At 38.1% G+C, this 16,326-nt stretch overlaps 1 protein-coding gene across 1 annotated transcript in view; it reads left to right on the top strand.

The window, feature by feature from the left end:
* TMTC2 (transmembrane O-mannosyltransferase targeting cadherins 2) overlaps positions 1-15,208 on the top strand; it is a 387,068-nt gene extending 371,860 nt beyond the window's left edge. Inside the window, exon 12 of the mRNA XM_084795967.1 lies at positions 12,576-15,208. Coding sequence (XP_084652093.1) covers positions 12,576-12,755 — 180 coding nt within the window. The 3' untranslated portion in view covers positions 12,756-15,208. The remainder of the gene's footprint in view (positions 1-12,575) is intronic.
* Positions 15,209-16,326: the final 1,118 nt, after the last annotated feature.

Raw genomic sequence — 16,326 nt, 5'->3', positions numbered from 1 at the left:
GTTTTGCTTCATATGATACGCATAGTTCTTGCTGCAAATCAAAATAAACATTGTACTGGTTGCATTTTTTGAATGCCACTTAGGTAGTCTCAGACCCAGGCTTTCTATGCATGACCTATGAAAGGCATCCTTATGAAACCAAGGGCATTAGGAAATGCAACTTTGAGGCAGCATCTTTTTCAGTGAAAAGTAATTTCTGAGGCCAGGTTCTTAATTCAAGGGATGCACTTTAGAGTCTATTAGAGATAACCACCACCTTGGAGATGATGCTATTACAATGACTGTTTGCTCAGCCGCCACACCACAGCTGCTGACATTTTGACTGCCATCAAAATGAATAGCACTCCACATTGTGGCAATCACACCAGTCATAAAAGTTAAATGAACGTTCCTGTTATGCCCTGTGGGATGGGGCAGATGTAGGAAGCAAGAGTTGAGTGCACAGGATAAAATGTGTCACTGACAGATTGAAACTACTCCCTTAATACAATATTGTGTCTTCCTTGTTGCCCGTGTGTGTTTTGTTTTATTCAAAAGCTATTTCACAAACACAAATACTACACTGAAACTGAGAATCACAATGAATCATTCATATAATCTGTCAGCGTCTGCCTTGACGTCACTAGATTTCAGTGCTATTTTTTTTTCTTGTTCCATCTAAGATTTGGTAAATCTTTTTTTTTTTTTTTTCTTTTTTGTAGTGATGCTTTAATCGAACTTTGACTGTTTGGAACTACTCTCTCTAAATGAAGAGCACTGTGTTGCTTGCAGATTTTTTTTTCAGGCTGTTTTGTAAAGAACCTTTTGCTCATTGCATTGTTATGTATGGCTTTCCCCCTGAACTTGGTTTGGTCACAGAAGGGTTAACACCATAGCTGTCACCGTTGCCATCTTAATTGTCAAACTAATTGAAATTCAGACTCCTATTTATTAAGATTACTGTCCACCTTCAGCTCTGCTCTCAGTGGTCTGCCAAAAATGCTTTTAAAACTTAAAAGAAAAAAAAAAGGATTTTGATGCCACCCATTAATTGCAAAAATATATATAACTCTCATTTTGGATGTATGAAGTCTTGCAGCAGCCAGATAGTACATCTTGTCTCATGGCCTCGTATCCAGAAATAAGCTCTTACTGTGTTCCATTTAGACACATTTTTCTTTACCTTCCAGGGCATGTAACTGTCACCATGAGCAGGGCTGAGAAGTGAGCCAGTGAGCCTTTCCAGTGTAGCCCTTGTTAGCACTTACTTTAATACACGGGTGGCGGTTTGAGGAACTGCACTGAGATAATACAAGTAATACCTCTTACTTGCTTGTGATAAATACCAGGGTATGCTAAAAAAAAAAAAAAAAAAAAAAGAGCTAATTCCACATCTATAGCAAAATGAAAGCTTTTTGCCCATCACTCCTCTAGCGTCTAGCAGAGAACTTGACATTACAGGTGCTTAATAAGTGCATGTCAAATCACACTGACACTGCTTTGGAACTGGCCACCAACTTGGCCAGTTTCTTCTACGCGACCATATGGAGTTTCAGCAAGCTTTCATTGAGTGTTTTATTCTTCTGCCAGTGTCTACCTCTGTCAGGACCAAGACAATTGAAATAAACTCAATGAGTTTTTCACCCTTCAGTGAAGGAAGAGAGACCGTGTATAACAAGCGGCTATAATTCACTGTGTTAAATGTTGCAGTTAATGTATGCAGGCAGCACCACCATGGGAACATTGAAAGGAAGCCATGAATAGAGATCGCTGTCCTCTCTGGCTTGGCTTTGTTTATATTAACGAGCAGTTTGTCCGGGAGAAAGGAGGAAGGCCATTGTTAGAAGAGTCCTCTATGAGGGGAATGGCTACTCTAAGGAGCACGTGACAGAAACGGAAGTCCAGGAAGCCGGGACAGAAAGCACTGGGAGGATTCGTTTTGAGTGCCAGATGTTAAAACACTGCTTAGGACCGAGGCTGAAGGTTCTAGCTTCTTTCTTATAGGTACGTCTTGAAATCTCTGAAACACTTAAGTGGGAGACATGTTGAAGTAGAGAAGAAACTGAAGGAAGGGGAAGCATACGAGGCTAGTGACAGGGTCCCATTTAGAAATGGGACAGGATGCCAGCAGAAATGTGAGCACACAGAGGAGGGAGGGAAATAGCAAGATTATTGAGCATCCTAAGCCTAAATTATTTTTTGTTATTTCTTTTTAATGGATCTGAGAGGGAAGCCTTTGAGCAAGGCATTTGGCAAAGGCCATAAGTAGAGTTGTTTTTGTTTTTGTTTGTTTGTTTGTTTGTTTTTGTTTCTGTGTGCTAGTAGATGCCATTGTTGTCCCATTATAGTGACCTAGGATTTTACATGATTACTGTGAGCTATTTGAGATATAAGCTCTCCCTGAAGTCCATCACATGGCTCTCGTCACTCAAGACCCCCTCCACACACATAAAAGGTAAATCTATTGAAAAGATTGTTCATTTCTTTCTCCCCCCTCCTTTTTTTTTTTTTTTTTTTTTTTTTTTTTTTTTTTTGAGACAGGAACCCATTCTGTAGTTCAGGCTAACTTAAAATATATTTGCCTCAACTTGATAAATGCTGGGTATACAAACTCCTGGTCACATTTTTCTGTTGAGAAAGACTGATAGCAGGATACGATGGTCTACAGTTGTAATCTAATAATTCAGAAGGTAGAAGTGAGAAAAATGTGATTTTTAGCAACAGCTATGTCTGCATAAGGAGTTCCAGGACAGCCTGGAACCTGAACAACAATGTCTCAAAAATCCAAGAAAGTAAAAATGTTGGTTCCTATGTAACCTTTTCTAAAGGTGGATAGGGCTATTTATTTATTTATTCCTCTCCCCATATTTCCTTCCTCTACTTTGTTCTCCCCAAAACCCAAATTAACCTTTCCTATTCCATTCTTCCCACTTAATCCGTGGCTCTTCACTACTTTCTTATTCTCCATGGGTATTCCAAATGGAACACATATATCTATGAAGATTCAAATCTAACATCCTCAAGTGAGAGAAACATGTAGTGTTTATTTTTCTGGGTCTAGGCTACCTCACTAAGAATGATTCTTTCTAGCTTCACCCATTTACCTGTAAATTTTATAATTTCATTTAAGAGCCTAGCAACAAAATTCCATTGTGGGAAGTGTACTACATTAGTATTGGCCACTCATTGTTTGGCCACTCATCTGGACTGTTTTCATTTCATGGCTATTGTGACTAGAGCAGAAATAAACATAGATTGCAAAGTGTCTCTACAGTAGAATATAGAGTCCTTTGGGCATCTTACTAAATATGGTGTATTGCCCGTGCTATTGGTACCTTCCAAAACTAGACAGAAAACCCTGTTGCTGAATATAGTACATAATTTTGTCATTGAAACATGGAGAGACCAAGCTGGTACTCAGCTAAATGCTTCATTCATACTGTCTAGCCTTCATGGTTCTGAAACATGCTATGTGTACTATGAGAAGAAAAATAATCAACAATCTTTCCCAACTTGGGCTCTGAGAACTACAATAACAACTGGCCTGAAAGACAAGCCTACTTGTGCAATAGTGGCATGAACATCATGGGAGTAACCAAATACTTCCTGACACAATGAGAAACATACATGGCGCCGCCATCAGGCCGTGAACCATATCTAGACAGGCCATAGGCCCTATATTAGCATCTGCTAGTAGTTTTCTAATTGCACATATTATTTAGTCAACTCCTAATGACTCATTATACCCACAAAATAGCACATCTTTCATTCGTTCATCAGAAAAGCATCTATTGGGAATAGATGATGATTACTACAGATTTTCACGATGAGACAAGGTGGAGAAAATGAATGACTAGGAAAGGTTAGGCCCTTAATGAAACATCTATGTTATATCTCCTCATTCCAAGGCTCAGAGGTCATTGAAGAATAGAGAACAAAAAGACGATAAAAGCCAGAGATGGATGACTAAAATCAAATACTGTTTTTCAGATATGTTAGCATAATTGCACATGTGGGATCCCAGCAGTTGTGAGAACGTGTGTTAAGGGCTTTGCAAGGTCACACCAGACACAAAAATCTGAGCACAGAAAATGGAAGTCTGCACAAAGTTCTACTCGTAGCTGAGGAACTATTGACAATTGATAGTTGTTGGGGGAAGGGAGAGTTAGTTTTCTTATAAGTGTAGCTCTTGAGAGATAGATCCCACTTCAGGAGTAGGACACACATCTGAGATTATATGGCCATCACAGTTTGGAGTTTTGGGTTAAAACAAACAGCCAAAAAGAAAGGACACAAAATTGTGTAGGGATGGAAGAGGAGATGGATCTGGGAGGAGCTAAAATAGGGAGACATAAATAGCAAGTTACCAAGAAGAGACTTAGAGCATATATAGGGGGTGGAAGTCTCCCTCAATCACAGACATAGGGGAGGGGAGAAGGGGGGAAGTGGGAGGGAGGGAAGAATGGGAGGAAACAGGGGAAGGGCTAACAATCAAGATGTAATATGAATAAATTAATAATAAAAAAAGTTACAATTTAAAAAAAAAAGAAAAAAGATATAAGCATTTCTTACATAACTGTCAAACAATTTCAAATTGAGGAGACAAGAATGAGGAAAGAAAGCAGGGGAAAAGGAGGCAACAGTTTACAGTGGTCAGTGTTTATCTGGTTTTCAAGCTTGGGAACCGTCAGTCAAGCAGTCCCGTTTAGGCAGTCTCTGGGTAGTTGCCATGTAGCTGAAAACTCCCTACAGACTCATTTTGTCCATCAGATAGAGGAGAACAGACAGGTCACAGAAGGCACACTCTAGAAAGATCACAAACAAATGAAAATGTTAATTTCTCTACTAATTGATGAAATTGAGCCCAGACCAGTCTATAAGTTTCTGTTTATTTTACAAAAATTACAAGGTAGCGACTACTATCATGCTATGGTATATGGACCTACTGTTACATACTGATGACCCCCTAAGAACTGACAAAGTGAGAGCTGCTCTCTGATCCAGCAACTCCACTCCTAGAGGCCCCTCCATAATGGGGTGTGTAGAGATATGCAGGGAAGTGGCGAGCGTTCTTTTAAAGAGTAGGGTTTCCACCAGGGAGAGATAGAAGGCATGCAGCACAGTGCAAGTGAAGGAACTCAACCTCAAAGACTAATCAATTCAAAAAGATCTAAGGATGGGCAAAAAGCCTCAAGCTGCAGGTATAGACATGGGAGAATGGTGTTCTATGTTAGATGATGACCAGCAGGGCTGTATAGCATACAAAAGCTTTGCCATTGTTGTGGGTGCACACACAGAAATGTATATAATGCAGCCTTGGATGAGAATTGCTCATTTCAAGATAGTGCTTTTGTTTCGGAGGTGATCAAGAATAAAACAGTGAGGCAACCAGGGCCTTCAGTTGGGTTTATAAGGTTCTATTTGTGTGGTGTGTCCATGGTACTAATTATGCCCTTTGAAACTTTTGTGTACTTAAAAGATATATATATTTTAAAAACCATATGTGTGTTGGATTGATTCATCTTTATTTAACTCTGCCGCTCATCTTTTAGGTAGCTATCCTTTTCTTTTTTTCTTTTTTTTTTATTTAATTAATTTATTCAGATTACAACTCAATTGTTATCCCATCACTTATATCCTCCCATTCCTCCCTCCCAGCTATCTTTTCCTATTAAAATAATTGTATAATATAGCAACTTAAAAGAGACTAAAGATGGGAGGAAGAGAAAAGACATAGGTAAGAGGATTTCTCTTGTTTTTCTTTGTTTTATATTTTGGCTTTTCTTTATTATTTATTTATTCATTTATTTTAAATGTTTGTTTGTCTGTTTGTTGCTAGTAGTCACTGGCATCAAATCTAAGACCTCATGTAGGGTAGGCAAAGACTCTACTATTGACCTACATCCCCAAGCTTTCAGGGAAAAGGTTTAAGAGAGGATTTTTTAAAGGCATGTTACCAAATTTTAACAATTAGATGTGATATGCTTGTGTATATAGGTGGCAGGTAGTATATCAAGGATTCTGTTTAGGGTTAGACCATTAATCACACCAGTTGGACAAAGTAGGAATAACAATAACTCCTGTACTGAAGAATCTACTATATCTGGTATTATTTTGGTCCACATTCTGCTTTTCCATAAGACCTATATTAAAAGCATCAGTATTATTTATTAAATGTCTGCTAAACATGTGTGTATATATGTATATAATTAGTCACAAATGCTCTTTTAATTGTTGTTTCTTAAAATGTTTATGCCAATAATTTTTAAGCAACATGGCACAATTATTTCTTTGGTAAATTTGTTTGAGTAAGCAATTTCAGCCACACTTGAATGGCACTCATTCAGGTATTTGATAACTATTTTTTTTAAAGAAGTGAGAATCCATTAATAATTTTTAATTATGTAAATGTATTTGTTTTCAAATTATACTTGGAAGGAGAGTTGAAGGTGGGTATCTTGGAAACACTCCTCCAGTGCATTTATGAGTTAGGAGGACATCATGCTCATGATAGTCTTTCTCTTTCAAATGGTATCTGGTTCCCGCAACAATAAACAAGTGTTAGAAATAGTTTCAGCAACATGAACAGATTCTTTGGAAAGAAATCAGTAAAAACAGATTGGAAGTAAAAAGAATTTAATAGGTAGAAGAAATATTGGGTGCTGTATTCTATTTCCATCTTCTGAAAGTTTCTCCTGCTGGAGAGGAGTAGACATGGGGTCAAATGGAATGCGTACTGCCTAGCCCTTCCCTTCCTCTTGAACTTCCAAGACCTCTCAAAGTTGTACATTTTAGCCCTGTTCCCAGGAGAATGCAGAATTCCAAACTCTGTATCCACTTACTCTTCCTTTAGATGTTTCTTCACAACATTATGAGGTATGCTAAAGATAGGAAACCAATCAGCTCCTCCTCCCAACACCCTTTGAGGTTTTGAGGGCCTCAAGGACCTCGGACCATAATCACACTTCCATAATCTTGGTGTCATCGCTCTATCCTACCCCAGTAGATGTCCATCATTTTAATTTTCTCCTCCGCCATTAGAGAATCAAGCCAAAGACCACAGTAAAGTAACAAGGCATAACTCTCCAGAGACTTGAGAAAGACGTCATATGCTGCCCCCACATGGTTGCCAGTCATCCCATTTGATGTAAAGCATCTGGAAACAAGCGGGGTCTGGGGCTCTGCTCTAGCCTTTGGAGGAGGAGGGGGCCTCATTTGTTGTATTAAGCCAGAAGCCCTATGTCACAGGGTTGTGAGCTGCTGCCTGCCATGGTTAACACGCTGAAAATTTCATCGGCTGTCTTCAATAAAGACCATGTGTGTGAGGGAAGACATTGGCACTTGTGTTTATATGTCTAATCCCAAGCCATGGGTTGCAGCTGGCAGAGAGCAAAGCCGCCAGTATGTAATAAGATGAAATGCCACCTGAAATTCTCGCAAGGCACTCCCATAGCTAAAGAGGCTTGCAGGCTGTTTAGACACCTGTCACATGCTGTTTCCACACCCTCTCTTTCTGTCTCCTAGCATTTAATCATTTACGTCACCTTTAAGAAAGTTTCACTTGAACGTTTACTACCTTAAGTAATTATATGACCAAAAGGAGAATTGTACTCTACAAGGGAATAGATAGATGATCTGGCATATTTTGTTCTACGTGCTCTACCTATTCTAAGCAATTTCTTTGTAAAAGCTGTAAGATGATAGCGTCTTTGATCTAGAAGTGAACTTGATGACATTGCTTCCAGCATGTGGATGGGAATAAAAGAGTCTGAAGATCTATTTAAAATTCACATTCTGACTCGATAGGCAGGGCTGAAAATTTGATTTTCTGTCCAGTGTTGAAGTGCTCCCTAGAGTACTCTCTGAACTCAGTTGTGTGGCTGGAAGGCCAGAAGTTCCTCAGGACGGTGGGCATGCATGAAGTCACAACCTCCACTGCTCCGGAAGGTATACATGACAGGCTTGGGAAGATAAATGACATCCAATTTTATATATATATAAATATATGTATGTTTTTAGCATAAACATATATATGTATGTTTTTAGCATAAAGACTTAAAAGTATTTAAGTCAAAATCACTTGTTGACACTTTCAAAGCAGTTAGTTTGCCTGTATCCATTACTTCAGTCATGTTTTAGCAGAACTGTTTGTAAATTTCAGTGGTTACCATTCACCCAAATAAGAAGCGATAGGGTGTCTTAAACAGTATGTTATACAGGTTTTTAAATTTCTAAAATAATTTTCCTATTAAAATAGGTATTTATATTCCGCACAAAATGTTATGATAATAGCTAAATAAGTAACCACTTAAACTATGGACATTTTAAAATATGTATATACTTAGTTTACATATACTTTTTTATTCTTTATTGAGAGCAGTTAGCAAATAGGAATTACTTCCTTTGAGACCTACCATCTCACATTAACCTCATAATATAGATTTATGGTTATGTTTACATAATGAGTAACATACTACAGAATGAAGTACAAAAATTAAATTCATTACAAAAGCACCATTGTAATTAGCATTTAAAAACCATTGATCAGACAGATTTAACTCCTTGTTTTCTTAGAATAATATTAAATACTAATATTTTATTCATCAACTGGTCATAGGAAGATAATTCCTAAGAACAAAAGAACCCTATACTTTAGAAACAATAATACAATATATGTGTATAGCTTGGTTGGTGTACTTTCCCACAGGTTTTCATTCTCATCTGTTAGACAAACAGCCTGAAAAAAAAGACTAGGAAGTCAGTACAGGTACAAGCCAACAGGAAACCCTGATGCGTGTTGTTTAGACACACTGAGAAAGAAATTTTTGGCTCGAAATTTTGAAGTGATAAGGCCAAGGTATGGGGAAGAGATTATGCTTTTGCTTTCATAATATCTCTAGTATCTGGATGAAACAAATACTTCTGTCATCAACCTTGGATGGGAGATGAGGTCCCAAGACCCTTGTACAGATGTGTATTTCTCTGTTGTAGAGCTAGCATGTAAACCTAAGCCATCTGAATGCATAATCTCTGAGTGCTTTGTATAATCTCCCTGAATTGCAGTTTGACGTATACACAATATAGGTAGAGACACGTTGGTAACACAGTAATTGAGGAAAGAGGGACTGTCCCACAGAGCTTTCTGGTTTCTCTCAGCTCAGTTCCTAAGCTACTTCTACTTCTGGTTAACAAGGAATGGCCTCCAACAGTGATTTTCCTTGCCTCTTTTATCATCTCTGGCAGTTGAGGCTGTGAATACATGCATACCAAAGTGTAGTAGCTGTTTATTGATAGCCATGCCAAGCGCTGTGAGGAGACATAATTCAGAAATATGTTCAGGCATCGAGTAGCTTGAGATAATAATAGTGGTGTGATAGCAAACTTCCCTTAGAAGATGAAGTAGGTGGTGTCATTTTGGTTTCCAGTGTAGAGTTTCACAGTGCCATTTAATTTAGAGCTGGATGTATTTGAATTGGTGTTTAAAATTAGAAACTGACCATCTGTGTTTTTCTTCATAAGCATGAAGTCATCCTGGCCAAAAGGTTGGGTGAAAGTCAGGCATGGCTTATATCTGTGATATTATTTTTGGAAATAAAAGAATGTAGAAAAGTTTGAAAATAATGGCCAGCGGTTTAGTAGACATTTGATGTGTATATGGAGACATTCTCTAGCATGTGAAGTTAAAATTATGAAAATTACCAAGCATATCTTAGACTAGGAAAACTGACCATGGCATTTTCAGAGTGTCTACTTTGTGACAGTATTCCTCCATACGGCTCTGTTTACTGTTTTTATGTATTTCTAGCAACATTAAGGAATTGAAGTACAGGGGTGTTACGCCATTTCACCAAGGTCACAATGGTTAAACAAGAACTCAAACCCAGATCTCTTCAAATTGAAATCTGATCATGGTTTTTTCCCTTTGTTTGCTCTGAGCTATTTTCCTCTCCCCAGCATTGATTTGGTTGAGAAATAATTGTTTTTACAGTAAACAGTAGGGTCAAATGAATTCAGCTTTGAAATGCATGCATTGTAAAAATATTAAATCATAAAATGGTTGGAAATTATCTTTGGCTTCTGCACAAAATGAAGGACAATTAATGGTTGACACTATCTGCCAAATGAAAGCAAAGTCATAGCATTTAAACGTTGCTTATCTGATATTTGAAATATGCATTTATGTAGCTGCCAAAATGTTTGCTTTCTATTAGCTAGAACCTCCTAAGGCCAGGACACAAAGAGGACAACAGCCACTATATTTGTAGATAGCATGCAAAAGATTCTTCTCTGTACAATATACTCTCATTAACATATATCTGAGAATTTGGAGAGAAAAATCTTTGAAGTAAACTATGTTACTATGTTCCTTATTTTTAAAAAATCCTTACCGATTTTTTTTGCATAATAAGTTTATATTTCCCTTTCCATGGTAACTAAAAAATGGTATAAGCATTATTTAAGTTTTTTTCTTATTTCTGAAGTTCTTTTCAACAAGTAATATAAAATGGATTTTTAAAGTTATATTTACCAATGCCATATGTTTAATTGGTTTTCGTATTGTTTGCCTTGATATATTTACATACACAGTCACCATTAGAAAAATCTAACAGTTTTAAGTTTTTAAATGTGAAAGCCTTGTTTTGAGAAATAGTTTAGGTTTGGGATAGATGCTAAATTTTAATTTAAAAAATTTCAGTGCTTCCACTCTGAAAATATCAGTTAAGTATCATATAGCTTATTGTTCATGCACAGCCTAGAAGAAACAAGACTCCACGGACATAGATTTTTCACTTTTCACTCAAGTTTCTATTTCTTCTTTTGAGGTATATTGTTAGTTGGTTTGCTTCACTTTTGTTTTGTGCTATTGGGGCTGGAATCCAGAGTTATGGGCATGCCAGAAAAGTACTACATTTGAGGATTTTTTTTTAAAATGATCAATTCTGTAAAAGTAACTTTTATTCACCTGATATATTTGTTGTCTTGGAGGCTCACTGCCTCCATCTGCTAACCTAGGCCTAGTCCTGGAAGCTTCTAGCCTCCATACAATCTAATCTAGACCTAGAATGTTTTCAACCTCTGAGACTTTCTGCTGAATAAGCTTGCCTTTTCTAGTTTTCTGAACTCTGGCTGGCTGATTCAACTCAGCTGTTATGGCTCAAACTCTTCTCTTAGCTGATTGATTCAAACTGGCTTCTCTCAGCTTCTGACTGAAATGCTCTACTTGGCCTCAAACTAACTCTAGCAATCTATTCTAATCTTCTGGCTCATTCTCATTCTCTGGCTTGTCCGTGTTCGCCTCTGTCTAACTTGTTCTCTCCACAACCTGCCTCTATAAAACTGTTAACAGTAAAACTGCTCCCCCCTCCCTGCTCTGCAATGTTCTCTTAAGTCGCTTTCTTCCTCTTTTCTCATGAGGAGTTGGGTGTGTCCTATCTATTTCATTCTGCCAAATGTATCTTTGATTCCTCACTTTGCCCCTCAATTAGACATCACTTGCAAACATGGGTGCTTCCTTCTAACTTCAATACAATCTAATCAAGGCCTACTTAATATTGAATAACCTGAACTTTTCTATCTGTTTCTAAACTCAGGTTGGTTGATTCAACTCAGTTGTTCTGCCTCAAACGCCTCTCCAAAATGACTGTTTCAAACTGGACTCTCTCAGCTTCTGACTGAATTGCTCTGCTTGGCCTCAAACTTGCTTTGGCCATCTGTTCTAATCTTCAGGTTTCTTCTCATTCTCTGGCTCATCTGCATAGCTTCTTCTCTTTTCAGCTTGTCTCTGCAAAACTCTTCTGGTAAAACTGTTGCCTTTGCTCTCCTCCCGAGAGTTGGGCATATACTATTCTATCAAATCGTTCCCTGATTTGTCACTGGGTCTGCCTCTCAATTAGATGTCATTTTCAAACATGGGTGCTTGCTTCTATAAACTTACTTTACCTTCTTTTGGGAGATTAAAGATGTGTACTAAGGTTATGTCTGCAGTCCTGCTGGATCACAAAGATGTAGAAGGTCTCTGAGTATGATCAAAGCAGCCATGATGCTATATTAAAATTCCTCAACACAATTTTATCTGAAATTATATTTATTTAAATGTGTTTGCTATGTTTTTAACAGAACCTTATGTGCTCCATGCTGTCCTATAACTCTCATGATGTATCTATGGATGTCCTTCAACTCCTGATCAGATTATAGGGGTGTACCACCATGACCAGATAAAGTTGAAAGGTTTTTTCCCCAAAAAGCAGTATGACTAGGTTTTTGAGTCTTTTTTATGTTACCTATGCTTTTCCATTAAAGGGGGGAAAAAGATATATTTCCTAACTACTTGTCCTACCTAAAGTACAAAGTACTTTTTTTTCTCCTTTACTAATTTATTCTTGTTACATCTCAATGGTTATCCCATCCCTTGTAAAGTACAAAGTACTTTTGAAGGTGTGTATTTGTCCTCTCTCTACTTGTATATCTGGTAAATTACTTCCACCAGATGCCTCTAGACATGGGAATCATTTTCATGAGTGGATGAGGATTTTGTCCCCCATGAAGGAGATCTTGAAATGGCCTCTTTATCACTCACCTCCTCTCTCTTGTTACAGTACCCTGCTGCTCTCATGAACCTAGGGGCCATTCTGCATCTCAATGGGCGACTCCAGAAAGCTGAGGCCAACTACCTGAGGGCTCTGCAACTCAAACCAGATGATGTCATCACCCAGTCCAATCTGCGCAAGCTGTGGAACATCATGGAAAAGCAAGGGCTGAAGACCTCCAAGACCTGACACATGGACTTACCCTCCCTCTCCTGTGGTTATCAAAGCTGGCCTGATTAACAGACAGAACTTCCCAGCAGTGCTGTGATAAAAAGCTCACTGGGGACTTCAAGCCCTGGGTAGAGGTCATCATAGTAACTGCTGCTGCTGCTGGGAGAATCCACTTTGCTATGGGCACAGCCCTTATCACCAAATAGGGGAACATTGAAAACCTCCTGGAGGGTGTGATTGTTACCCGTAGACTGTAAACCAGAGCACTTAACAGGATTTTTTTTTTTTTGGCATTCTTAAATGGTAGGGGGAATCTCAGCTGCAGACGTTGTTCACTTTTGAGAGAGAATTTTGAAAGTATATTGTTCTTTAAACACTGTGAGGGGAAGTCAGAGAGCCCATCCAGCCACAGTGAACTCTTAAGGTTGAGTGTGAACAGGGAGTGATTAAAGCGTAGTGTGAATCCCAGTGAGCCCACCGGTTGTCCTTATGCTGCTGTCTTCCCTCTTTGGGACAGCCTGCTTGTTGATTTCGGAAGCTTCTAAAACTTTGGTTTTTACCATTGTGTCGGGATCTGTCAGGCGAGTCTGTCTGCAGTTGTTTCTTGACTCCCGCCCACAAACGTTTCATGGTTCGACTGTCCTAGGCTTCCTATCATTAAACGTCGTTTGTCATGTCTCAATGAGCGTGGAGAGAAGAGCTAACCACTCGCACAGATGGTAGGAGAGGGCCTAGGAAGGCCTGGGGCGTGGGCCACAAAGGCATTTTCATTTTGTTATGATTGTCAGTATTTTCTCCAAAACTGTCCAGTCAGTCTCGTTGTGTTAGCTCATTTGAAATTACTTTTTACAGTGTCTATTCCTGGTTAGCATATGTGTTCACTAAGGCTGAAACAAAGGGTCTTTATGAGTGCTCCAGTTCCGGAAACCTATAGTGACCATAGAAGGCGAAGTTCTCGGTACTTCCTAGGTCATGGTTGATGTAATAAGCCAATGAAGCGTGGGTACTTAAGGACTGGTTTCAGTGATTGTTTTGGAAAGAGCTGGTGTGAAATGCCCATCAGTTCCTAACGTACGTAAACCGCAGTGCAAATGCATCCTTGAGGATTGTCTTATTTTGTTTTTCCTGAAAGATGTCAAAAAAAAATACATTTTTTTAAGATGCCATAGAGTAAGCACCAGCCTCATCTTCTGCCAAATGCTTATCTCAGTTGAAAGATATTTTTCCAACAGAAAACTGAGTATTTTATTTCCTTACCTGCTATTAGGTATTTCAGTGATCATTTTATAAGAAAAAAAAACTATAAATGAAACAGAAAAACATTTCTTTAACATTTTTGGCTTATACTCAAACTTTGTGACTAAAAATTAAATTCCTGGAATAGCAGTCCATTAGCAATTTCTTTGTAGAGAAATTAACTGTTCTATACCCTAAATATTTATTTATTTATTATCCAACCGTAGCAAAATAATAACAACAAAAATATTTGTTAAAACAGCTATTTGCAACTAAAATTTAGTTTTTTTCTTCCCTTTCATAGTACATGTATATATATGATTAATAATTTCATTAAAGGGAAGCTGGATGTGCAAAAAATTATCATGTTTCCCCCTATATTATACATTATGCCATGTATCTGAATACAGTGCATAAAGAATTTGAAGTAGTGTTCCTATGACATTAGTGTCTTTGTGAGAAGGGCAAGCATAGTAAGAGTTTTGATGGGAATAATAAGAAAGCCCTCCTATAATGTGTATATTATTTTGTAAACTTTTCACTCAAGGGTCAGAAGTTAAATTATAACTAAATCACTGAGTCGTCAGAATAATATTTAACATTAACAACAACCAACCCATGGTCAAACCAAAATGGTGGGTTGAAATATGTTTAACTTTCTATGCATTGGCAATTAGGACAAAAAAAAAAAAAAGAAATTTAATATAAGGCTGTAAAGATAAATTCAGTGTCTAACATTTTTTTATTTATTTAAATAGTTGTTGTTGTGGCATTCTAGTCATATGCTTTATGTCTTTATTGTTACTGTTGCTTTTTCCAACACTTGGTTCTTTAGGTTCACTGAATGCATAGTAACTACACTTCACATGACTCGGCTCCCAAGTGGTATTAATAATTGGGCCTATGTCATAAAATGCATGGATCTTTATACCTACATGTCCCTGACACTTGTCACTACAGGGCTGGACTTGGTAACTGACCAACTCTAGGGGGAGGGCTGGGGTCTTAGAACACGATCAAAATGTCTCTGCTCAGGGATTTATGGTGGATCATTGCAGACAGTGCTAAAAAATGTAGAGCACAAGACAAGTTTACTAAATTAAAATTTTATTTTTTTGAAAAACTGTTATTTGTATAAATTATCAAGATTTGTAGGCTTTCCTTTTGTAGAAATAATTGTTTTATGTGCCAGAGAATTTCAATTTTGTTTTGAACAATAAAGCATTGATAACAAATGCGTTGTGTACGCCTTCTTTAGAACTCAAGGACAGCAGCAGCGCTTCAAGTCTGGCAGTCATTTTGTTTTGCCCTGTTTGACACGTACTGAGTTCCCCAGGTTGATCTTAAACCTGCAGCAGTTCTTTTCCCTCAACTACCCAAGTGGCTTGCACCACCAAGCTTATCTCTTAAAGATGCATTTGTGTTGTATTTTGTCGGGGGGTGGGGGGTGGGGCATTTTGTGCGTGTGAGTACAGGAGTCACCTCACCTAGAGCTGTATTTAAAGGCATTAGCCACCCCACACAAGTGCTGTGACCCAAACTCAGATCATCTGAAAGTGGAGTGTATTAGTTATTTGTCTGCTGCTCTGATAAAAACACCCCACCAAGACAGCTTAAGGGAGAGAGTCTTTATTTTGACTTCTGTTTCCATGGGGATAAAAGTCACGGTGGCGAAGTTAGTGACAACAGGCAGCTGGCATGATAACAAGACTAAGAATCTTGAGAGTCTACCTTTTAAAACACAAGCAGGAAACAGAAAGAAGGGTTAGAATAAAAACTCCAAAGCCACCGCGAAATAATGTTCATCCTTTTCGAGGCTGCATCCCCCTAGACCGCCCCAAACAGCGCCATCAACTGGGCACTCGGTATTCAGATGCATAAGCCCATGGGGGACATTCTCATCTAAACCATCGTAAGCCAGGTGCACTCCTAATCACTGAGCAATCTCTCAAGCTCCTACCGTATTTGTCAGAAATTTTGGGATCTTAAGGTAATAGGAGAAAGGTTGAAAAGAGTAGACTGTAAGCCTCAAAGATACATATAACATGCGATGAATAATTTCCAGAAGCAGCAGTAGAAAGTAATAATAAATAAGGATTGCCTGTATTACCTGGCTTTTCACGTGAAGAAAAGATGTTAACTTTTTGTTTTATTTATTTTGGTCACTGAGGTATGGAGAAAAATAAATTAATTAATTAAGAACCGTTCAAAATAGAGTACAATCACCAGCTCACTGTGTCAGTTGATCACTGGGTAAAAATGTCCGTATTTGGAAGATTGGTTCTCGAGTTGTCTTTTACAAAAGTGCAACCCCATTCTGCTAAGAAATGTAGGGATAACCCACTCAGGTGTC

The sequence above is a fragment of the Acomys minous genome, assembly GCF_964271855.1.
Source record: "Acomys minous genome assembly, chromosome: 9".
In the NCBI taxonomy this organism is placed as follows: Eukaryota; Metazoa; Chordata; class Mammalia; order Rodentia; family Muridae; genus Acomys; species Acomys minous.
The sequence above is the reverse complement of the archived record's forward strand: the minus strand, read 5'-3'. Positions and strand labels throughout refer to the sequence as shown.